A 24,331-nucleotide genomic window follows, 5' to 3' on the forward strand; every position below is an offset into this window, starting at 1 on the left:
ATGTCCCTGTAGGTTGATTGCCAGCTGCTGTCTCCTAATCTGCAATGGCATATCCCCCATGTAGTGCAGCCACTGGGATCAATTTGGTCGCTAGCAAGAAAACAGAAAATCCCACCCTATGAGTTTCCCTGCTCTACTATTGGTCAACACTACTCAGGCAAGCATATGACTGTGTTTCTATTGGCCCTGGCAAGAAAACAGGAAGTCCCACCCTATGAGTTTCCCTGCTCTCCTATTGGTCAACACTACTCAGGCAAGTGTATTACTGTGTTTCTATTGGCCCTGAGAACATCGTGTTATTAATCCCTCAGTCATGTGGTGGCATCTCATCTACGTTTGAGGTATTGTTGTCAAATAGGTCAGTAATTAGTGAATGATTGAATTACACTGTCGCATCCTGTTTACTAGTTTAAATGGAGTGAAGAAAAGCTAATGAGACACCATCCAGTCCCTGTTTTTCATCACAAAATTAATTGATGATATCAGCAATGATTAAACTACTTTTAAGAGGCTAAATCTTCAGTGTTAATTTGTCAAATGTTTGTATAAAAAAAAAAATTGCAGTTGTGATGTGTTTAAAATAAGAGATTAAAAAAAGAACAATGACAAAATCAGTAAACATTTCAACATATCAAACATATATAAATGCATCTTTGCTAAACAGGTGAATAAATACAAATATCAATGTAACAGTGTCAATACAAAAAGACAATGAATAAACAAATCATACATTCAGTATCAGTATTTTGCATGCTATAATAAGTTTATCAAAATAACCCGAACAAAGTAACAAATTGATAACAAAACACAAGTAAAAGCCCCCAAAAATGGTTTCAATGAGGCATATATCATATATTAATATATTTATTATATATATTTCTTTACAAATAAATAATATTTGGCATTATATTCATCCTCACTATAGATATGATATACAAGAGATGAAAATAGTTTTTAGCTAAATAACTACCTTTTGAATTTGTCTAGTCATTTCACTTCGAGATCCAGGAAGTGGTGTATCAGTGTGTAATCGTCGTGTTTTCTCCACAATGTTGCCAAGAAAAAGATCTCTCATAAATACGAGTGTTCCAAAGCAGATAGACAAAACAAGGCCAAACAAGTCGTGTGGCCATCGATGAAGAGGAACGGTCCTAGTCACCGATGAAACATTTTGGGGAAAGAGGTAAAGTACAGTAGGTGGGTGTTCTACATTTGCTTAAAGAATATGGCAGTTATTTTTCTGCTGCCTTCATTAGAATGAAACTAAAATCAAATGTAAAACAAACTACATGCCACATTTACCAGGGACTTTGTTTCCCTCTGAATTCATACCCAATGAGCAGTCATTTTACACCCTCAACCACACCAGCTGACACTATGTCCCATAGACATTTGACTTGATTTGATTAAAGCCTGGAAAAACACAGGGCCGCATTGTTTGGCTGATTATAGCTGAATGACTGGAACTGTCTGGTTGTGTGTGTTCTGCAAGGGTTGCCCATTTGGACATACAGTGGAAATAATATGTGGGCATGGAAAGGATATGGGGTAACAAATCAAGGGGAAACAATATTATAAATCCCATGTTAAAAATAATTATACATTAATAACTGAAAAAAAACTTGGGCGCCATCTAATGGACTAAATTGGCACTGTTATACTTACAGGTACAGCAAATGTAGGCAGCTTACCCTAAAAATATCAGGCCTCAGGTTAACCAACAGCAGAGAACCAATGGTTGTCTGTGGCAGGATTGAGAATACTATATTAGAATATGGCACAATTTGTTATTCTATAAATGGCACTGGTAGTGGTATGTATAAAATGTAACTCTACAATGAGTAATTCAAATGCAGAGCACAGAACGAATTCTTCTCATAAATGGAATGGTAGTAAAATATATGCAGCATGCTTTTCAATACTGAACATCCACTATAACTCCTCCGATCCGCCTTGTACATTTTTGTCTTCCACTTTTTATTTCCTCGACCTTTCAAACACTCATCAGACAGACATAAAACGAATTGGAAAAAAACAAAGTTATGCATGAATATGCTGCTAAAGCCATTGTGGTTAGATTGAATCTGAGCTTTCAATCTGAGTTGCTAGCTCTCTGCCCGGGCTACTTGTCACATCTTAGGCCATGTCACCATTCATAATGCTTCTATGAGTATTGAGGGTTGTCTGGATGGAATCCAACTGGAAATGGTACAGTAGAGGAGGAACCACCAAAGTAGAGGACAGCTGTCCCATGAAGGCAAACAAGAGAGAAGGAGAAGGGAAGTTACAATATTTGGCACACACTCATAAAAGCAAACGCACACTCTTGCACGCACAAACACAAACCCTGATGAATTTGCATATAAGTACACACATACCTCGGTCATTTCACTGACACACTGTAAAAGAAGCAGAGATCATGTCAGAGTGTGTATCCTCCAGGGATGCCAGGGCTGATATTGAGACAAACCAGATCTATATAAGCCATACAGTGCTGTGATCACCATGTACTTTACCCTGTCATCTTCAACAGTAGAGGCAGTAGAGTACAATCATCAGCACTTTTGCTTCCAAGGACCTTTGAGGCTGTCTGGTTGATCTTTCCAAGGACCTTTACGTAAGCCCCATTTTCTCTGTCATCACATACTACAGTATGTGAGAAAAGCCCACCACCACTGTCAGATTGTATAACTACAGAACAGCCTTGCAGCATGATGGAACAACATCGGTTAGACTTCAAAGCAGAGATCCCAGCCTCCCCTAGGTCAGCATGTGTCCGTGTGAGTCTTTCTCTGCCACTGCTGCACGACTGTCTGCGTACAACTGTAGGAACAGCAGGGGAACATCACTAACCTGCCAACACAGATCCTGGCTTCCTGCACGACAGACAATGGTGCACTGCAGCTACAGCACTGTAATTTTGGCTAGGTTGGTTCCCTCCCTCCAACGATATGACATCACATCACTCAGATAGATTTATGCAGACAGAAGCCAGATCTTCACTCCAATGGAAAGGAATGTTTCTACATTCACACTTGCTTAATCTACACTAACTAGTCATGATACAAAATTAAGCCAAGGAAGAAAAAGATAAATGATTCAAATGAGGTAAAGATGAAATTATATGATATTGAAAGAAAATCCAACCCTTTTCTGTATCCTGCAACCAACTGTGAAATGCTGCATAACAAGTCATAATGTCCATCTGATTTGTGTTGTTTCCAAACATCTATAATTGAACTGACCCCCAGGACAAGGCTACCAAAACTTCATCTTTTAGGATAACAGAGATAACAGTATGTGTGTGTGTGTACATGAGTGTGTGTGTGTGCACATGTGCGTCCCACACTGTGTCTGTCGAACCACTAAGGGGGTTGGGTCATGTCTCTACGGAGCGATAGACGAGTGGACTTGGAGACGCGGTGACCCTCCAGTCACCCCATGTTTTTGAAGCCGTCAACAAAGTGCCACAACAAGACCGTTCCTCCAACACAAACAGGACACAAAGGGACTCCAGTCTGCTGAAAGGTACTGACTGCAATATAACGACTCTCTCTCTCTCTCTCTCTCTCACTCACTCACTCACTCACTCACTCACTCACTCACTCACTCACTCACTCACTCACTCACTCACTCACTCACTCACTCACTCACTCACTCACTCACTCACTCACAATAGAAGCCAGGTGTGGGCAGCCTATTAGCAAAACTAAACAATCATAATTTTCTCAGTCACAAAAATAGATATTTCAGACTTGAGCTGTATCAATTATCTAAGAGAGTGCTACTGTAAGTGTTGCATTGATTGTTTAACCAGTACTGGATCGACTAAATAAAAAGCAACCCCACTGACTTGGTTCATAACCACTACAGTGCATAGAATCAGAAAAATTATTTCCAAAAGTGCCCCTCAAATCAACACACGTCAACCCTCACCCCAACAACTCTAGCTCTAGGGCTTTTCAGGCCTCCTCAAGCATCTTATGGGAACTGATCCATACCCTGGTCACTGCCATTCTCCATCTGATTATTACCCAGGGACCCTACAGTCCCCTCAACTTCTACATCACAGAATCATATTAGGCCCCTTGAGTGCATGTCTGAGCTGTGAGAGAGGAAAATAACCCCAGTTTAACAATGACTCATATTCCCTACAGTACCATCCAGACACAAGAGAACAACTCAAGTCTCTCCAACTTCAAATTTGTAATGTCTTTGCTATCAGCCGGGGATCAAAAAGCATTGTTCTTCCCTCGTATCTCTTCACTCTGGGACTGTTTTACATTATGACCTTGTAACAGTTACCTTTAGGAGTAACCACTACAAGGTAATAAATAATGTGATACAGTCCCAAACAGTCACACACTGCGCGTGTCTGGTAGATAATCAACAATAGATAGCTTTTTTCTCATCAATGAAAATATGTCACAAAATATGTCACACACAGAAGTACTTTTTTGATGCGACATGATATGTAGGAAGGGATGGAGAGACGAGATGAAACATCAACCATGTGATTAAGAATACTAATTTCCTCTCTAATGCAATTCTAATACAACAATACTGTTGTGAACTTTGTACAGTTCCCTTTGAAAATCTGAGAATTATAAGAAGTGCATTATTCTACGTATATATTTGATCAAAAGAACTATGCAAACATTCCACAGCATTTCTTCCCCCACTGCAATGATATTATGTGAAAAATGTTTTTTGCATGTGGTCTGCTTCAAGTAAATGTTGTTACGTGTGAAATGTCAACAGCATCGGGAACTCCAGGGGATAGTCTGGAATGGAGAAAGGTAATGAGCTTGATTCAGAAATCTTTAACTAACATTTTCTACCATGAGGCTCGCCTGAACCTTTGACTGCTACCTGAATAGGTAGAAAGCTGCATTTTCCAACATTGACAACATTGACCAAACCAGAGCTTACTGTGACTTCACAAAACAGAGGTTTCAGAAGGGTTGACTTGTCCCTTGGTCAGAAGCTACAGTGTGGTATGCACAGTTGAGGTATTTCAAGCACTAGCACTTTCAAGTAGGTTCACTTCAATCATGTTGTGTGATTGTTCGCTTATATGAGCACAATTGGAAACAAACGTAGGATAGCTGCAGGGGTTTCCAAGAGTTGGAGTCTTCCATTTGTAACTGGGTTTGCATTCTCTCTAGTTGCCGGTAGGTTTCAAAGCTGCACTTTGCACACTTTGAAAAACACAGACTTACCGTTCCAGGATGATTCAATGAGAGCTTTTGGAGTTGTGTATTCCGTCATGGAACACGATTAAACTAACAAACAATAACAACTCATGGGAAAACCAAGGAGAAGATAAATCAATGAAGAATAAATTCTTATGTACATATACAGTACAAGTCAAAAGTTTGGACAGACCTACTCATTCAAGAGTTTTTCTTAACTCTACTATTTCTACATTGTAGAATAACAGTGAAGACATCAAAACTATGAAATAACACGTGGAATCATGTAGTAACCAAAAAAAGTGTTAAATCTAAATATATTGTATATTCTTCAATGCAGCTACCCTTTGCCTTGATGACAGCTTTGCACACTCTTGGCATTCACTCAACCAGCTTCATGAGGTGCCTTGTTAAAAGTTAATTTGTGGAATTTCTTTCCTTCTTAATGCATTTGAGCCAATCAGTTGTGTTGGGACAAGGTAGGGGTGGTACAGTATACAGAAGATAGCCCTAATCAGGCCTTTATGGTCAAATTGCTGTAAAGAAACCACCACTAAAGGACACCAATAAGAAGAAGAGACTTACTTGGGCCAAGAAACATGAGCACTGGACATTAGACCGGTGGAAATCTGTCCTTTGGTCTGATGAGTCCAAATGTGCGATTTCTGGTTCCAACCGCCGTGTCTTTGTGAGACGCAGAGTAGGTGAATGGATGATCTCCGCATGGAGGAGGTGTGATGGTGTGGGGGTGCTTTGCTGGTGACACTGTCTGTGATTTATTTAGAATTCGAGGCACACTTAACCAGCATGGCTACCACAGCATTCTGCAGCGATACGCCATCAGTTAGCAACATGGTGCCGACAGACATAGTCGTCTCGCTTTGCGTTCTTAGGAAACTGTGCAGTATTTAACGTGTTATTTCTTACACTGTTACCCCAGGAAATCTTAAGTCTTATTACATACAGCCGGGAAGAACTATTGGATATAAGTGTAACGGCTGTTGGAAGGAGAGGACCAAGGTGCAGCGTGTACGTGTTCATACTTTAATTTGAACTGAACACTGAAATAACTAAAACAACAAATGAGAACAAACAAAACCGAAACAGTTCTGTCTGGTACAGACACAAAAACAGAAAACAATTACCCACAAAACACAGGTGGGGAAAGGCTACCTAAGAATGGTTCTCAATCAGAGACAACGATAGACAGCTGCCTCTGATTGAGAACCACACCCAGCCAAACACACAGAAATAGAAAACATAGAACACAAAACATAGAATGCCCACCCCAATTCACCCCCTGACCCAACTAAAATAGAGACCTAAAAAGGATCTCTAATGTCAGGGCGTGACAATAAGAGCAACGTTAACTTACCAACATTACGACCAGGAATAAGACTTTCCCGAAGCGAGTCCTCTGTTTGGACCACCACACAGGACAATGGATCAGATCTCAGTAGGCGACCCCAAACAACGGCGCCGCAGAAGGGGCAGACGGAGCGGTCTTCTGGTCAGGCTCCGTAGACGGGCACATCGCTCACGAGTATACTACTCGCCAATGTCCAGTCTCTTGACAACAAGTTAGACGAATTTCGAGCAAGGGTTGCCTTCCAAGGAGACATCAGAGATTGCAACATTCACAGAAACATCGCTCACTCTGGATACGTTATCAGAGTTGGTACAGTTTCTTAACACATCGCGTCAATAGAAACAAACATCGCTCTGGTAAGAAGAAGGGCGGTGGTGTATGCCTTATGACTAACGAGTCGTGGTGTGATCTTAGCAACATACAGGAACTAAAGTCCTTTTGTTCACCAGACCTAGAATTCCTTACACTCAAATGCAGACCGCATTACCTACCAAGATAATTCTCTTCGATTATAATCACAGGCGTGTTTAACCCCCCCAAGCAGACACCTCAACAGCCCTGAAAGAACTCTATGTAAACTGGAAACCACATATCCTGAGGCTGTATTTACTGTAGCTGGGGATTTTTAACAAAGTTCATCTGAAAGGCTCCCTAAATTGTATCAGCATATAGAATGTGCGACCCGGGCTGGCAGCATTCTGGATCATTGCTACTCCTCCCTTGCCCTCCTTTTGGCAAATCTGACCACGACTCCATTTTGTTGCTCCCAGCCTATAGACAGAAACTAAAACAGGAAAAGCCCGTGTTCAGGTCTGTTCAACGCTGGTACGACCAATCGGACTGGGATATGTTCCAGATAGCCTCAGACAACAACATTGACGTATACGCTAATTCGGTGAGCGAGTTTATTAGCAAGTGCATTGGTGATGTTGTACCCACGGTGACTATTAAAACACTTCCCAACCAGAAACCGTGGATTGATGGCAGCATTCGCACAAATCTGAAAGCGCGAACCACTGCTTTTAATCATGGCAAGGCATCCGGAAACATGAGCGAATACAAACAGCGTAGCTATTCCCTCCGTAAGGCAATCAAACAAGCTAAGCATCAGTGTAGAGAAAAAGTAGAGTCGTAATTCAACGGCTCAGACACAAGACGTATGTGGCAGGGTGTACAGTCAATCACAGATTACAAAAAGAAAACCAGCCCTGTCGCGGACACCAATATCTTGCTCCCAGACAAACTAAACATCTTCTTTGCTCGCTTTGAGGACAATACAGTGCCACTGACACGGCCCGCTACCAAAACCTGCGGGCTCTCCATCACCGCAGCCAACGTGAGTAAAACATTTAAACGTGTTAACCCTCGCAAGGCAGCCGGCCCAGACAGCATCCCTAGCCGCGTCCTCAGAGCATGCTCAGACCAGCTGGCTGGTGTGTTTAAGGAACATATTCAATCAATCCCTATCCCAGTCTGCTGTTCCCACATGCTTCAAGAGGGCCACCATTGTTCCTCTTCCCAAGAAAGCTAAGATATCTGAGCTAAACAACTATCGCCCTGTAGCACTCACTTCTGTCATCATGAAGGGCTTTGAGAGACTAGTCAAGGATCATATCACCTCCACCCTACCTGACACCCTAGACCCACTCGAATTTGCTTACCGCCCCAATAGGTTCACAGACAACGCAATAGCCATCACACTGCCCTAACCCATCTGGACAAGAGAAATACCTATGTAAGAATGTTGTTCATTGATTACAGCTCAGCATTTAGCACCGTAGTACCCTCCAAACTCATCATTAAGCTCGAGACCCTGGGTCTCGACCCCACCCTGTGCAAATGGGTCTTGGACTTTCTGAAACCAAGAAACATGAGCAATGTTTGATACTCAACACTGGGGCCCCAAAAGGCTGCGTTCTCAACCCTCCCCTGTACTCCCTGTTCACTCATGACTGCGTGGCTATGCACGCCTCCAACGCAACTCAACTTGATTACCAACAACGACGAGACAACCTACAGGGAGGAGGTGAGGGCCCTCGGAGTGTGGTATCAGGAAAATAACCTCACACTCGACATCAACATCAACAAAACAAAGGAGATGATTGTGGACTTCAGGAAACAGCAGAGGGAGTGGACAAACTGAAATGGTCCACCCACACAGAGAGCGTGGTGAAGAAGGCGCAACAGTGCCTTCTGAAATTTGGCTTGTCACCGAAAACACTCACAAACTTTAACAGACGCATAATCGAGAGCATCCTGTCGGGCTGTAATTGTCGCACTGTGAAATTGTTAGATTACTTGTTAGATATTACTGCACGGTCAGAACTAGAAGCACAAGCATTTCACTACACTCACATTAACAACTGCTAACTATGTGTATGTGACCAATAAAATGTTATTTGATTTGATCCCATCTAGTTTGCGGTTAGTGGGATTACGATTTGTTTTTCAACAGGACAATGACCCAACACAACTCTGAGCTGTATAAGGGCTATTTGACCAACAACGAGGGTGATGGAGTGCTGCATCAGATGACCTGGCCTCCACAATCACCTGACCTCAACCAGATTGAGATTGTTTGGGATGAATTGGATCGCAGAGTGAAGGAAAATCAGCCAACAAGTGCTCAGCATATGTGAGAACTCCTTCAAGACTGTTGGAAAAGCATTCCAAGTGAAGCTGGTTGAGAGAATGCCAAGAGTGTGCAAAGCTGTCATCAAGGTAAAGGGTGGCTATTTGAAGAATCTCAAATATAAAATACATTTAGATTTGTTTAACACTTTTTTGGTTACTACATGATTCCATATGTGTTATTTCATCGTTTTGATGTCTTCATTATTATTCTACAAGGTATAACATAGCAAAAATAAAGAAAACCCTTGAATGAGTAGGTGTGTCCAAACTGTTGACTGGCTCTGTATATCTACTAATACATATTTGGTAATGGATGAGGGGTTCTGCGATATCGTACTTAGCGAGGACTGGAGTGGAGATGAACTCAGAAGATGATGACAGTCATGAGGAGACAGGTAAAGGAGGAAAGTGTACAGTAGATAGTCTAGAAAAAGGCTAGTTAAAGGAGAGTCTAGTTGAGGGGAAGTCTGAAGGGGGAGACGCCCCTCACCCCTGACCCCTGTCCCAATGCTCTCAAAGGCGAGTCTGGGCCTCGGGGATGTAGATCTCAATGCTGTCTGCTCTCTCTGACACCGAGTTCTGACGGAAGGAAGCTGCACGCTTGGCCGCCATCAGCCTCCTGCGTGCCTCCTGACGGTGGCGGTCTGGAAGATCCAGGGATTTCTCCCGCGTCACACCTCTCTTCCCGATCATGGACTTCTTTGGTATGGCAGGTGGTAACTGGATACATGAAGAAAGAGAGACAAACTAGACCAAAATCTGAACTGTATCAAAAACGATTCTGTAATTCAACATGTATAAGCAGTAGTTGACATATCATCCATTTGAGTGATTAGAAATAAATCAGCATTGTTAAGCACCATGTCAATGACACCCAGTGGTATAAATCAGCATAGTTAAGCACCATGTCAATGACACCCAGTGGTATAAATCAGCATAGTTAAGCACCATGTCAATGACACCCAGTGGTATAAATCAGCATAGTTAAGCACCATGTCAATGACACCCAGTGGTATAAATCAGCATAGTTAAGCACCATGTCAAAGACACCCTGTGGTGCTTCACTAAGCATTTGACCTCACATAACGAAGAGCACCACTCCACACTACTACAATGTGGCTCTAAGTAATCTCACATCTCTCTCTAATAAGGCTCTGACTGTGTGATATGTAGCTGTATCTGTTTCCATAGAAATACAATGACTCTAATTCTGTGTCTGTGTCTCACCAGGCATTGAGAATACCCACTATAGACAACAGAATAAGAATAGACTGTATTCTCTATACCTCAGTGCTACCCACCTTCTTCTCAGGGCTCTTTTCTACGGGCCTCCAGTCGTTGTTCTTCATCTGCTGCAGCTTGTCAAACTTGGTGGTGACGTCATCGATGGACAGCTGCAGGAGGTCCCAGAATCCAGCCAGGTCCTGAGAGGTGGGGCGGGGCATGGCACTGGGGTCCTGCAAGGGGTTATAGATGACCACATCAGTGCCTGAATTACAGATACTTTAGGCCTGAGACCGAGATCATATTCCATGTTCACTTTAAAAACAGTGTAGTTTTAGACTGTAAGTTATTTATTGCACTTCTGATAACTTCCACTAGATGTCCTTATCAGAACTCCAACAGCAGAAAACTGCAAGGATTTATGGTATATTTAAAATAATAATAAAACAGTTTCAGCAAAGTCATGGTAGCAGGAAGGTCAAACTTCAAAAAGACAATAATTTCAGTTTTTACTCCAATTGTCATCTCATGGTTAGACTATTGGACCTAGAGGACACTTCATTATAATGAGCCACAACGAAATGTGATCCATGCCAATCTCTCCTAACCCCCATGAGGATAGGAAATCATGAAGAGGGCTCACATTTCATTCACTGACAGTCAGTCTTATTCATCACATCACATTGACCAGAGTCCCAATCAGCTGGAGCTCTAGTGTCTCAGACACACTATTGACACCACAGAAGATACTAGTGAGACTAGAGCCTAAATCTCCAACTCTGTTATGAAGTTAAGAGTTGAGAAATAAGATCCATAGCATCCCATTGGACTCTGGCTTACCATCTCCCCCCATTAATTCAGTGACTTGATGTGCTCCATATACTGGATAGCTGGAGGGCACAACAATATCAAAGCCAACTGTCTGGGGGAGTTGCAGACTGCTGCATTCTGAATGTAGATCTAAATATATAGGCTCTGAAGTAAAGGTTTAGGTCACTCTTTGAATTACAATGAAGTTAATAAAGTGGAAGGTCTCAGAAAGGAAAAATAGTAAGCAGTACTTAATAAGTGTTCAGAACTACGTGCCGTACATGGTAAAGGTTAATTGCACGTTATTAACACAATAGCTTAGGCTACTGTCACTATTAAGTGGTGCCAAGAGCTACAGTACACATGTACATACATACAGTACCAGGCAAAGCTTTAGTAGTTCTGTAATTCATAAAGTATGCGGGTGCCGTATTGATAGATTGCACCTCCGTCACTCGGTTGCGTCATGACATTGTTCTGAATGTTCTTAATAAGCCATCCTCTATCGGCGGCGTCATAGTGGTGCCCTAAAGAGGTGATTAGCCCAGTCATTCTGGATGGAGGCTAACTACTGTTTCGTCTAAATTACACTATAGTCCCTGGAAATATGATGACATTGCTAAAGTAGTCAAATACTTAGTAGAACAACTTTGCCAGCATTATCATGTCATCAAATTTACTTTAGACAGATGACAATGTCATTAGCTAGCAAAGTTAGTAAAAAATAGCTAGCAATGGTAACATTAGCCAGCTAAAATCCAGTGGCCTCCCCTCACGCTTAGCTTGCTAGCTAATGTTATACTGCATTCAAAGTCAATCTGGTAACATCAAAATTATGACAAAAGGCTTCCTACTAATTATTTGGCTCTTTTTGAATGTAATTTTACTTCCAAGCCAGTGTAATGCACTTTTTATGAGTCTACAACTGTCTTTGGAAGTTTGTTCAAGTTAGGCTTAAGTTATCCAGGAGAGAAAAAGCTTTACAAATAAAGCACAATTAGACATCTCCTTAAGCCTCAAATTTGCCGGATGCCACTTCTTGAAATAGACTCAAATCTATGTTCTGAAAGTCTATGCAGTATTATTTGGAAAATGTCTATCTGGGAAGTAGAGGCAGAAAAACTCTATATAAAAGACTAGTTCAAACTAAATAATCCCCTGTGCACTTTTCAGTCTATTCTGAATGCTGCCATTTCTGCTGCATATGGCAAAAAATAGCAGTACAATTTGTCCAGACCGGCTTAATCTCAAATCTTGAATATTTGGCTGAGATCAATACAGAGGAGTAAGAATAGAGGTAAACCAATATGAAGAGATAGTGCACTGCGTAGATAGTTCTTAATTTAAAGGAGGGTCGTCTCAGTATTCTAGTCTAGAGCTGGGAGTGCGTCATTGGTGACACGGAAATTCACAGTCTCATATTGTTCACCTCAAGATGCTTCATCTCAGAAGTACTAGATTTCTTATTTTGTATTTTTCCATACTCAATGGCAAATTCAATAGTTTCTGACCTGTTGGGCTTGGGACTGTCATTTGTTTTTCACAAGGATATTGACCCAAAACACAACTCTAGGCTGTGTAAGGGCTATTTTACCAAGAAGGAGAGTGATGGAGTGCTGCATCAGAAGATCTGGCCTCCACAATCCCTCGACCTCAACCAAATTGAGATGGTTTGGGAGGAGTTGGACCGCAAAGTGAAGCAAAAGCAGCCAACAAGTGCTCAGCATATGTGGGAACTCCTTCAAGACTGTTGCAAAAGTATTCCAGGTGAAGCTGGTTGAGAGAATGCCAAGAGTGTGCAAAGCCGTCATCAAGGCAAAGGGTGGCTATTTGAAGGATCTCAAATATGAAATACATTTTGATGTAACACTTTTTTGGTTACTACATGATTCCTTCCATTGGTGTTATTTCATAGTTTTGATGTATTTTCCTATTATTCTACAATGTAGAAAATAGTACAAATTAAGAAAACCCTTGAATGAGTAGGTGTTCTAAAACCTTTGACCGGTAGTGTATTTTTTTTAACACACACTCACAAACTGTATGTACGCACAATGTTTCAATGACTTTACTCACCAGGTTCTGCTGACAAAGCCAGTATAACTGCTGGAATTTCTGAGACATAAGGAGCTGAGCACTGCCCACCGCACTCCTGATTTTACCTAGGACTGAAAGACAGAAAATCAACTCATCATCTGTTACCTAAAAGTCTTACGAGTCTCTATGGAAGAAAATGTTTCCTAATTAATTGTACATTCTGACTCCTATCCCACTCACTGTCCTCAGAGAGGTCGTTCTCCTCTGCCTCTGCCTCCATCTCTTTACACCATCCCTCCATCCTCTTGGTCTCTGCGTGGAGCAGCTGCATGAACCAGCTTCCATCCCTCCGCAAGGAGGGGGACACGCGGCCCGACTCTCCAGACGATGCTGCGGGCTCCCTGGGAGAGGGGGGCTCTAGCTGCCAGGTGGTCTCGCTGGAGGTCTGCTGGGGGCTGGGGGGCTCCGTGGGTGTCCGGTAGTCCTCCCGGTAGCTGAAGAGGCCCTGGGTGCGGACGGTGCGAACTCCGTACTGGGTGGGCGTGCTGGGCTCAGAGTGCCCCCCTAGGAAGCCCCCTCCAAACTGTAGGCCCTTGTCCTCCATGGTGGGAAACCCCTCCATCTCCATGTCAGCCTGAACGGAGGCTGTTACACTGTTGGAGCGCTTCAACCTGCCCTGCCCTCTGAGACACAGATTAGGGAAAGCAAACATTCAGGCAAGGGATATTGTAAACTAACACACTGGTGACGTTGATAAAGACACACTGGGCCAGGCCTGTAGTAAAGCCATTGTTACAGAAAAGGAATGTATGAAAAACAACATTTTACCTTTTGTCATCTTCTACTTGGATCCCCACAGAATGGTATTCCCTCGATCCTTTGGTTTCTGACTCCGAGTCGGTGGCTGCTTCCACCTAATGCAACACAATATAACAGCAACAGTGTTATCATTATGACCACTCCCAGACGTCTGTGGGGTTATTGGTCCCGCGCTGTGCCTCCTCAACTGTAAGCGGCCTGTCAGAACATAACTACAGTGTGATTTACAGAGGCAGAGTTCTCAACCAAACACAACTAGTTCTTCAACACCCTCAGCACTCAACACATTGATTTATACCAACAACAAGCAGCCGTTTTGGAGATACACAGGGACGGTATTAAAAAAACTAAAAGACATTACAAAACCTAATTAGGGTGTGGAGAGATGTGATCATGTGTAGTATGCCTGGGGTGGTGTGTAACAGACTGACAGACAGGTGTTTGTTAGTGTTCATTGAAGCGTGGTACTGGGTGGATGGTGCTGGCCAGGGATGGTAGAGACTGATCCCTCTTGGTCCTGAGAGTTGCTGATCCTGATTGAATGGCCAGTCAGAAAAAAAATATTGTCGCTTCATTACATGTACTGCCAACAAAACTTTTACCGTGCAGTTGCATATAGCCTACAGTCTGCAGGGACTAGTAATATCTGGGAGGTAGAAGTGTGTGGTGTGTGTGGTAGCTTGATTTAGTCCTTGTGACGCCCACTGACATGTTGTCTCTCTGTTGAGTAATACAAGTGTGAGACCAGCAGACCTCTAATTTGAAACTTGATTATTAACAGGGTAATTTGAACATCTATTCACCCACATTTGAATCCTCCTCCGCTCTGAGAGACTACACAGTGGAATCCTCCTCCGCTCTGAGAGACTACACAGTGGAATCCTCCTCCGCTCTGAGAGACTACACAGTGGAATCCTCCTCCGCTCTGAGAGACTACACAGTGGAATCCTCCTCCGCTCTGAGAGACTACACAGTGGAATCCTCCTCCGCTCTGAGAGACTACACAGTGGAATCCTCCTCCGCTCTGAGAGACTACACAGTGGAATCCTCCTCCGCTCTGAGAGACTACACAGTGGAATCCTCCTCCGCTCTGAGAGACTACACAGTGGAATCCTCCTCCGCTCTGAGAGACTACACAGTGGAATCCAGCTGAAGCAGGCAGTCCTGATAGAACATCTGTCTGCCTGTCTGTCTGTCTGAGAGCCTTAAAAGCTCCAAACTCACATGAATAACTCTTTAGCTTTAAGTGGTTTGCAATGAACAGAGAATCTAGAAAAATGTCAAGCCTGCTACATTGCAGAGTAGCCTGGTACAAACAGTGACATTTTTGGAGGGACACTTTGCTATTCAGGCAGCGAGCAACTCTGAATCCTCCTTTTCTTTCCCAGAAAGGTAATCAGTGGTGAGTCGCTACTGGTCCAGGTGACCTCCATTACTTTCTGCTAAAGGCACAAAGCGAAGTCCACCTCAGAGAGACAGAATGGGCTGCTGCTTTATAATGGATGAGGAGGGGAGAGATTTAGGGGATCCTGGGAAATGTTCAAAGTGTGCTGGTAGAGACAGAAAAAATAAGCAACACCTGGTTTGATGAAAACACACACCACGCTACGCACACAGAATAGATGTGGAAACCTTGGAAACTGTAGGCATCAGCATAATGGAGATTAAGGCAGGTAGTAAGTTACAGTAGGTAGGTAGTGAGAGTAAGATCCTGCTACATTATCCATTCTTACACTGTCCTAATATGGACGCCGCACACTATAAATGCCCCCAGAACGTAAGGCGTCAAAACTCAAACACTGCGCCCAAACGGTCAAAGGCTAAGGATTAAGATTGTGGTCCTTTCTGAGGTGAGGGGTGAAAGGTCAAACTATGGGCCAATCAATAGGGTTGTAGGCTTCAGTACCAGAGGTGAATTTTACTGAACTGTGCTCAGGAAGTCTGTGACGATGTAGGTGAATTTAAACTGATCTTACCACACTAGCCGAATACTAGCTGCACAGTTTAAAGGGAAACTTTGTTGGAGTTTTTGCTGCCTTTTGGTGTTGCATGCGGCATGTCTGGTATGTTTCAATAAATGTAGACATTCACACTGCCAGCCATTACTAATCTAAAGTGCTTCTGTATTTTACACACATCATTGGATCCAATTTGAAAACCAATGTAATTCAGGCCTTCCTGCCTCTCCTTCTCCATTACCCCCTGTCTCTCTCTTCCGTCTTTCTCTTTCTCTCTGTCACCCACCATACCCTCTCTTCCTCTCTGTCACCCCATCATACCCTATCTTCCTTCTCTCTCTTCCTCTCTGTAACCAACCATACCCTCTTCCTTCTCTCTCTTTCTCTCTGTCATCCCACCATACCCTCTCTTCCTCCTCTCTCTTTCTCTCTGTCACTCCCCCAGACCCTCTTTTCCTTCTCTCTCCTTCTGCCTGTTCTCCCAGCAATTATATATATTATTCTGTATCTGCAATCGGTTTAGGAGTGTGGTGAATCAGGGGTCCGTTAGTGAGCAGATTTGGGGAGATGGCGGGTAGTGTGATTGGGTGGCATGGCATGCAACACAGCAAGGCACTACGCTGAGCGGCACGGCATTCAGCTCAGCTATTTAAAATCTTCATTCATCACCCAGGATGGGCTGCCTGATCATTTCTGAGGGACTGAGACTCACCTGTCTCCACAAACAAACCCTGCCTGGGGGGAGAGAGAGGGAGGAGATAGATAGAGAGAAACAGAGAGAGAAAGAGAGAAGGGGAGAGAGAGAGAGAGAGAGAGAGAGAGAAAGAGAGAGAGAGAGAGAGAGAGAGAGAGAGAGAGAGAGAGAGAAAGAAAGAATGGGCAAAGAGACAAGTGGAGATAGATAGTTGAGAGAGAGGAGAATGAGAAAAGAAGAGAGGGAATAGAGAGAGATGAGAGACAGGAGGATAGAAGAGGGTGACCATTGAGAGTAATTTGATTTGATTTGATTTATTAGGACAACGCTATTAGACGATACCATTGGCAACAGCTAGTCTTACTAGAGTCTGACACTTACTGAAAAAGACGTTACAGACAAAATGCTTAACAATTTACATACATTGAAAGTGTTAACATGTAGTGTGCATGTGTGTTCATCTATCAGTTCCACGTACATGTCAGTACATATAGTACACACAACAAGCAGGTCAGATAGGGGAGAGGCCTTGTGCCGTGAGGTGTTGCTTTATTTGTTTTTTGAAACCAGGTTTGCTGTTCACTTGCTCTATAAGAGAGGGAAGGGAGTTCCATGCACTCATGGCTCTGTATAATACGGTATGTTTCCTTGAATTTGTTCTGTCCCTAGGGAGTGTGAAAAGACCCCTGGTGGCATGTCTGGTGGGGTAATTGTGTGTTGCAGTGCTGTGTGTAAGTTGAATATGCAAACAATTTGGAATTTTCAACACATTAATGTTTCTTCTAGAAAGAAGTGATGCAGTCAGGAACTCCTCAACTCTTAGCCAAGAGAGACTGACATGCATGGTATTTATATCAGCCCTCTGATTACAATGAAGAGCAAGAAGTGCCACTCTGTTCTAGGACAGCTGCAGCTTAACTAGGTCTTTCCTTGCAGCACTCGACCACACGACTGGACAATAATCAAGATAAGATCAAACTAGAGCCTGCAGGATCTGCAGGCTTTGTGGAGTGTGGTGTCAAAAAATCTTTATTATGGACAGACTTCTCCCGATCTTTACGACCATTGAATCAATATGTTTCGACCATAACAGTTTACAATCTAAGGTAACACCAAGTAATTTAGTCTCCTCAATGTGTTCAACAGCCACACCATTCCTTGCCAGATTCAGCTGAGGTCTAGAACTTAGGGACTGATTTGTACCAAATACAATGCTCTTAGTTTTAGAGATGTTCAGGACCAGTTTATTACTGACCACCCATTTGAAAACGGACTGCAACTCTCTGCTAAGGGTTTCAGTGACTTCATAAGCTGTGGTTGCTGATGCGTATATGGATGAATCATCAGCATACATGGACACTCATGCTTTGTTTAATGCCAGTGGCAGGTCATTGGTAAAAATAGAAAAGAGTTGAGGGCCTAGAGAGCTGCCCTGGGGTACACCACGCTTTAAATGTTTGACATTAGAGAAGCTTCCATTAATTAGATACATGTAGATAGCTCTGAATCCATGATAATCCCAGCCTTTGAACAGGGAAATAGTGAGATAGGGAAGGAACGAGCTCACTGCACCATACACAAGCAGAACAACTTTAATATTCTCCTTTGATAAAAGGCTGTATGCAGTCTGAATTGGTGACTGCTGGCCTGCCTGCCTGCCTGTCTGCCTGTCTGCCTGTCTGCCTGCCTGCCTGCCTGTCTGTCTGTCTGTCTGTCTGTCTGTCTGTCTGTCTGTCTGTCTGTCTGTCTGTCTGTCTGTCTGTCTGTCTGTCTGTCTTATTCAGGGGAACTGTCAGGCCAGACGTCTGCAGACTGCAGTGTGTGAAGAAGCCCCTTTACTCCCAGGGTCACAGAGGGAAGAGAGAATGAAAGAGAAAAGAGAGAGGGTAAGAGAGTGAAGAGAGAGAAAAGAGAAAGGAGAGAGAGGGAGAGGGGAGAGGGGAGAGGGAGGGAGGAAGGGAGAGAGACCCATTCAGTAAAGCCCGATTCATGAGTTGAATTCTAATTAATGGATTGCAGTAGGATGACTCATTGGTTCTATTTTTAGACCTAGAGGAGAGACTGGTGTGCCAGAGTGGGATACATGAGTGTGCGACTATATGAATGGGTGGGTGTGTGTGTGTGCACAATTTTTTGTATACCCGTGTTTGTGTGTGTGTGTGTGTGTGTGTGTGTGTGTGTGTGTGTGTGTGTGTGTGTGTGTGTGTGTGTGTGTGTGTGCTTGCGTGCGTGCCACTCACCTGTATCCCTATGGAAGAGCGTGGTGTTTTGAGGTACTCCTCAGCCTTGGACACCAGGATGGCTTTATCACAGGTCATCACTGAGCTATGACTGTCCGTGGACGGGTGTCTCTTCCCAGACATCACCCCTGCAGCCTCCATAGCTATAGTCACCGCCTTGGCACTGTCCAGACTGTCTGTGGAGTTATACAGGGACCTGCCCAGGCTCAGGCCCAGCCCGTCCCCCCACCCTCGAGGAGGTCTACCCTCATGGTACGCATCCTGGGTGGATTCTGTGCTGCTCTGAGCCGTGACTGAGATGAGGGGCTTAGAGCCTACGGTGGAGCGGGGCGGGACCGGCGGAGGGGTCATCTTCTTGTAGTTGTTTGTGTACGTGATCTCTGAAAGATAGAGGAATAGAGAAGGTCAAAGTTAAAAGGAAGTAATATGATGTGGAAATTGAAGTAGATGAGGTACTGTAGGGCTATACCGTTGACAATTAGAGAGCAGAGACACCACTGAGAGGTATTCACTGTGGAGTGTTGACAGCCATTCTCCTTACATGTATTTGATGAGCAGGGGATTATAAAAATTCAAAATATCTTTCAAGTGCAAATGAGAATGTGACTATATAAATAACTGGGTTTGATGTGTCCTCTCCTTTAAAAAATAACTTTGACGGAGCAGCCTAATACTGTAACAGGCTATGAACTCAAACAGCTTATCCATTTGAAGAACATCTAATGATCAAAGCCCACAGTGGTCTTGGCTCATCAGAACTCTTATAAAGAGAGGTTTTGTACTATCCAGTATCCTTAGGACGTCACTACCCCCTTGAAGTTGTCATTTTAAATGGTTACGGTAAGGGTTAAGGTTAGGGTTAGGTAAGACTTATGGTTAGGGTAAGGGTTAAGATTAGGGTTAGGTAAGACTTATGGTTAGGGTAGGGGTTAAGGTTAAGTTTAGGTAAGACTTATGGTTAGGGTAGGGGTTAAGGTTAGGGTTAGGTAAGACTTATGGTTAGGGTAGGGGTTAAGATTAGGGTTAGGTAAGACTTATGGTTAGGGTAGGGGTTAAGGTTAGGTTTAGGTAAGACTTATGGTTAGGGTAGGGGTTAAGGTTAGGGTTAGGTAAGACTTATGGTTAGGGTAAGGGTTAAGATTAGGGTTAGGTAAGACTTATGGTTAGGGTAGGGGTTAAGATTAGGGTTAGGTAAGACTTATGGTTAGGGTAGGGGTTAAGGTTATGGTTAGGTAAGACTTATGGTTAGGGTAAGGGTTAAGGTTATGGTTAGGTAAGACTTATGGTTAGGGTAAGGGTTAAAGGTTAGGGTTAGGTAAGACTTATGGTTACGGTAAGGGTTAAGATTAGGGTTAGGTAAGATTTATGGTTAGGGTAAGGGTTACGATTAGGGTTGGGTAAGACTTATGGTTAGGGTAAGGGTTAAGGTTAGGGTTAGGTAAGACTAATGGTTAGGGTAAGGGTTAAGATTAGGGTTAGGTAAGACTTATGGTTAGGGTAAGGGTTAAGGTTAGGGTTAGGTAAGACTTATGGTTAGGGTAAGGGTTAAGATTAGGGTTAGGTAAGACTTATGGTTAGGGTAAGGGTTAAGGTTAGGGTTAGGTAAGACTTATGGTTAGGGTAAGGGTTAAGATTAGGGTTAGGTAAGACTTATGGTTAGGGTAAGGGTTAAGGTTATGGTTAGGTAAGACTTATGGTTAGGGTAAGGGTTAAGATTAGGGTTAGGTAAGACTTATGGTTAGGGTAGGGGTTAAGGTTATGGTTAGTGTTTATAGTAGGGACGTCCCAAGGAGACCAGATACCACTGACCATAGAGAAAGGGAAGGAGGAATACATTACACTGAATTATACAGCAGGCCAGCATTTCTAAGAAACTAGTATATTGTAGGGACTAATGGAGTTTTCAACGGTTTGCAATTATTTCTTACACAAAATCTATGCTCACTGAAAAATTCAAGCATGTCTTCTGGGCATCAAATTAAATAATTTATGAATGTATGTACTGACAGGGGCTAATTGATTTGTGTTCAGTCCCTTCAGTGAATTCTTCAACCTCTATTCCATTCTCCAGAAAATATTTCCACTGGGTTTCTCATTTGAAGAAAACGTATCCTCTTCGGACTACTTTAAAATGGACTAACAATGACATTGGAGTATGAATTGGTTTTGAATATGCATTCAATGCAGAATTTGTCCCTCCAACACCATGACCCTTAAGCACTCCCCAGCAGCACCCAGGCTGGTTCTATAAATACCCTCTGCTGACATCCGCCCTGTAGAGCTCAGCATAATGCTCTAAGGCCTAATGACTCACTTTGTCCCCCATTCAGAAATTATCTTCTCAAAGAGGTCACCAAGATGAGTCAGTAGAGAGAGAAAGAATAACAAAGAAGAGACAGAAAGATACAGACATTGAGAGAGAGTGAAGGTGAGATAAAGTATATATACAGTACATATACAAAGAGAGAAAGAGAGGGTGAGGGAGAAAAAAGAGAAAGAAAGAGAGAGTGAGAGAGAGGGAGGGAGAAAAATATAAATAAATAAAGAGAGAGAGGGTACGAGAGAGAGAGAAAGAAAGAAGGAAATAAAGTGAGAAGATTCAGCAGATGGACCCCCCCCATCTTGGCAGTGTTACTCAGCATTTAGCCTGTCCCCTCACGTCTCAGCCAACAGAAACCATAGCAACCATACCAGGCAAGACAGGTGGTTTTACTTAACCTTTAAATCACACAATAACTATCCAGACAGAAAACCTGCTCCTTATCTCCATGACAACAACATGGACACCTTTTTGCTTGTTAGCAGTCATTCAAAAAATTGGACTTTCAAAAAGCAAAGTGTCTCCGGCCATATCATCAAGATGATAAAAAATACTAAACAGTGCTACGTTTACCAGGCTTTTAAGGATATCCCACTGGGCACAGACGTCAGTTCAACGTCTAGTTTTGATTTACAGCACCAGTCAAAAGTTTAGACACACCTACTCATTCAAGGGTTTTTCTTTATTTTTACTATTTTCTACATTGCACATCAAACCTATGAAATAACACATATGAAATCATGAAGTAACCCCAAAAAGTGTTCATCTAATCAAAATAGATTTTAGATTTTAGATTCTTCAACGTAGCCACCCTTTGCCTTGATGACAGCTTTGCACACTCTTTGTATTCTTTCAACCAGCTTCATGAGGTAGTCACCTGGAATGCATTTCAATTAATAGGTGTGCTTTGTTAAAAGTTCATTTGTGGAATTTCTTTACTTTGTAATGTGTTTGAGCCAATCAGTTGTGTTGTGACAAGGTAGGGGTGGTATACAGAAGATGGCCCTATTTGGTAAAATACCAAGTCAATATTATGGCAAGAACAGCTCAAATAAGCAAAGTGAAACTTGAAGACATGAAGGTCAGTCAATCCAGAAACATTTCAAGAACTTTGAAAGTTTCTTCAAGTGCAGTCGCAAAAACCATCAAGCACCATGATGCAACTGGCTCTCATGAGGACCGACACAGGAAAGGAAAACTCAGAGTTACCTCTGCTGCAGAGGATAAGTTCATTAGAGTTACCAGCCTCAGAAATTGCAGCCCAAATAAATGCTTCACAGAGTTCAAGTAACAGACACATTTCAAATTCAACTGTTCAGACATGAAGAGGAGACATGAATCAGGCCTTCATTGTTGAAATGCTGCAAAGAAACCACTACTAAAAGACACCAATAAGAAGAAGAGACTTGCTTGGGCCAACAAACATGAGCAATGGACATTAGACCGGTGGAAATGTGTGCTTTGGTCTGATGAGTCCAAATGTGAGACTTTTGGTTCCAACCGCCGTGTCTTTGTGAGATGCAGAGTATGTGAACAGATGATCTTCGCATGTGTGGTTCCCACCGTGAAGCATGGAGGAGGAGGTGTGATGGTGTGGGGGTGCTTTGCTGGTGACACTGTTGGTGATTTATTTAGAATTTAAGGCACACTTAACCAGCATGACTACCACAACATTCTGCAGCAATATGCCATCCCATCTGTTTTACGCTTAGTGGGACAATCTTTTTTTTCCCCATCAGTTTTTTAAAAATGGAACCTTTATTTAACTAGGCAAGTCAGTTAAGAACAAATTCTCATTTACAATGATGGCCTACCCCGGCCAAACCCTAACCCAGACGATGCTGGGCCAATTGTCCTATGGGACTCCCAATCCCGGCCAGTTATGATGCAGCCTGGAATTTGAACCAGGGTCTGTAATGATGCCTCTAGCACTGAGAAGCAGTGCCTTAGACTGCCGTAGACTTTTTTATTGGTATTTCAATCCCCTAAAGATGCCTCGGTCAACGGAGTACTTCTTCACCTCATCAAACTCTCTGTGCTTTCGGCGTATTCCAGCTGACAGGTCCCGGTGTAAAGTGAGTTTGGTGTTTCCCACTGTAATGGTGTTGATTTTCGCCGCCTGTAGGACTCGTTCCTTGTCGGTGAATCTCAGGAAACGTATGGTGATTGGGCACGGTGGTTGTCTGGCTGCTGGTGGGGGCCTCAGTGCTTGGTGAGCTCTCTTGAGTTCTATGGGCCTGTCGGTGGACAGGTGGAGCCACTCGGGAAGTTTGTCTTGCAGGATGCGGATCAGTGGCATGTTTCCCTCTACTTTTTCTCCCAGATTTAATAGAACACAATTATTCCTTCGCCACCTGTTTTCCAGGTCCTCTGTTTTCTCTTCCAGATGCTCTATTTTCTTTTTAGCATATGCTATTGTTTCCATGGCGTTTGTCAGTGAGTTTTCCATGGATAGGATTCCCCTCTCTGCCTCATCCAGGTGCCCGCCTTGATGGTTATCTTGTTGTTGATGTCAGGGCAAAGCATTTTCCAGGGTTGACACCTTGCCCCCTATCGCACTGAGCTGAGAGTTAATGCCATCTAATTTGATGTTGAGTTCTGTACGTTGGGATCTCAGTTCAGAAAGGATATCTTCGGCAGAGTGCAAGGTTGGCATTTGTTGGGCCTGGGGGGCGGGGTGTCCTCTTGCGCCTGGCTAATGACGCTAGATTTTTCAAAAAATGGCTTATGCTCGAATCCGGGTACAAATGTCACCTGTAATGTCACCTTTTGTAGCCGCCATGACCTTTTGACTAAAGCTAAAGGAGTTTTAACTTGAAGTGGAGGTAAAATTAAGAATTGGAAATGACTTGTGCGGAGCTCTTAGTTCATGCGGCCATCTCGTTCAAGGGTCACGTGATCCCCCTTTAGATTTTTTTAAAAGGGCAGAACCCCACCTGTTTGGAGCCCCATATTTTCAGCAAAAATGTGGGTCTTGTCTGTTTTGCATGTTATTTTGGCATTAATAGATGTCACATATCAGTTTGTTAAC

General features: G+C 43.1%; 1 protein-coding gene across 1 annotated transcript in view; it reads right to left on the reverse strand.

Annotated features, from left to right (window-relative positions):
* Positions 1 to 9,551: 9,551 nt before the first annotated feature.
* dlgap2a (discs, large (Drosophila) homolog-associated protein 2a) overlaps positions 9,552 to 24,331 on the reverse strand; it is a 79,419-nt gene continuing 64,639 nt past the window's right edge. The window contains exons 7-12 of the mRNA XM_065004269.1: positions 18,981 to 19,360; positions 14,098 to 14,183; positions 13,510 to 13,952; positions 13,309 to 13,400; positions 10,500 to 10,655; positions 9,552 to 9,918 (exon numbers count right to left, since the gene is read on the reverse strand). Coding sequence (XP_064860341.1) covers positions 9,712 to 9,918; positions 10,500 to 10,655; positions 13,309 to 13,400; positions 13,510 to 13,952; positions 14,098 to 14,183; positions 18,981 to 19,360 — 1,364 coding nt within the window. The 3' untranslated portion in view covers positions 9,552 to 9,711. The remainder of the gene's footprint in view (positions 9,919 to 10,499; positions 10,656 to 13,308; positions 13,401 to 13,509; positions 13,953 to 14,097; positions 14,184 to 18,980; positions 19,361 to 24,331) is intronic.

This window comes from Oncorhynchus nerka, linkage group LG18 (assembly GCF_034236695.1).
Source record: "Oncorhynchus nerka isolate Pitt River linkage group LG18, Oner_Uvic_2.0, whole genome shotgun sequence".
Lineage (NCBI taxonomy): Eukaryota > Metazoa > Chordata > Actinopteri > Salmoniformes > Salmonidae > Oncorhynchus > Oncorhynchus nerka.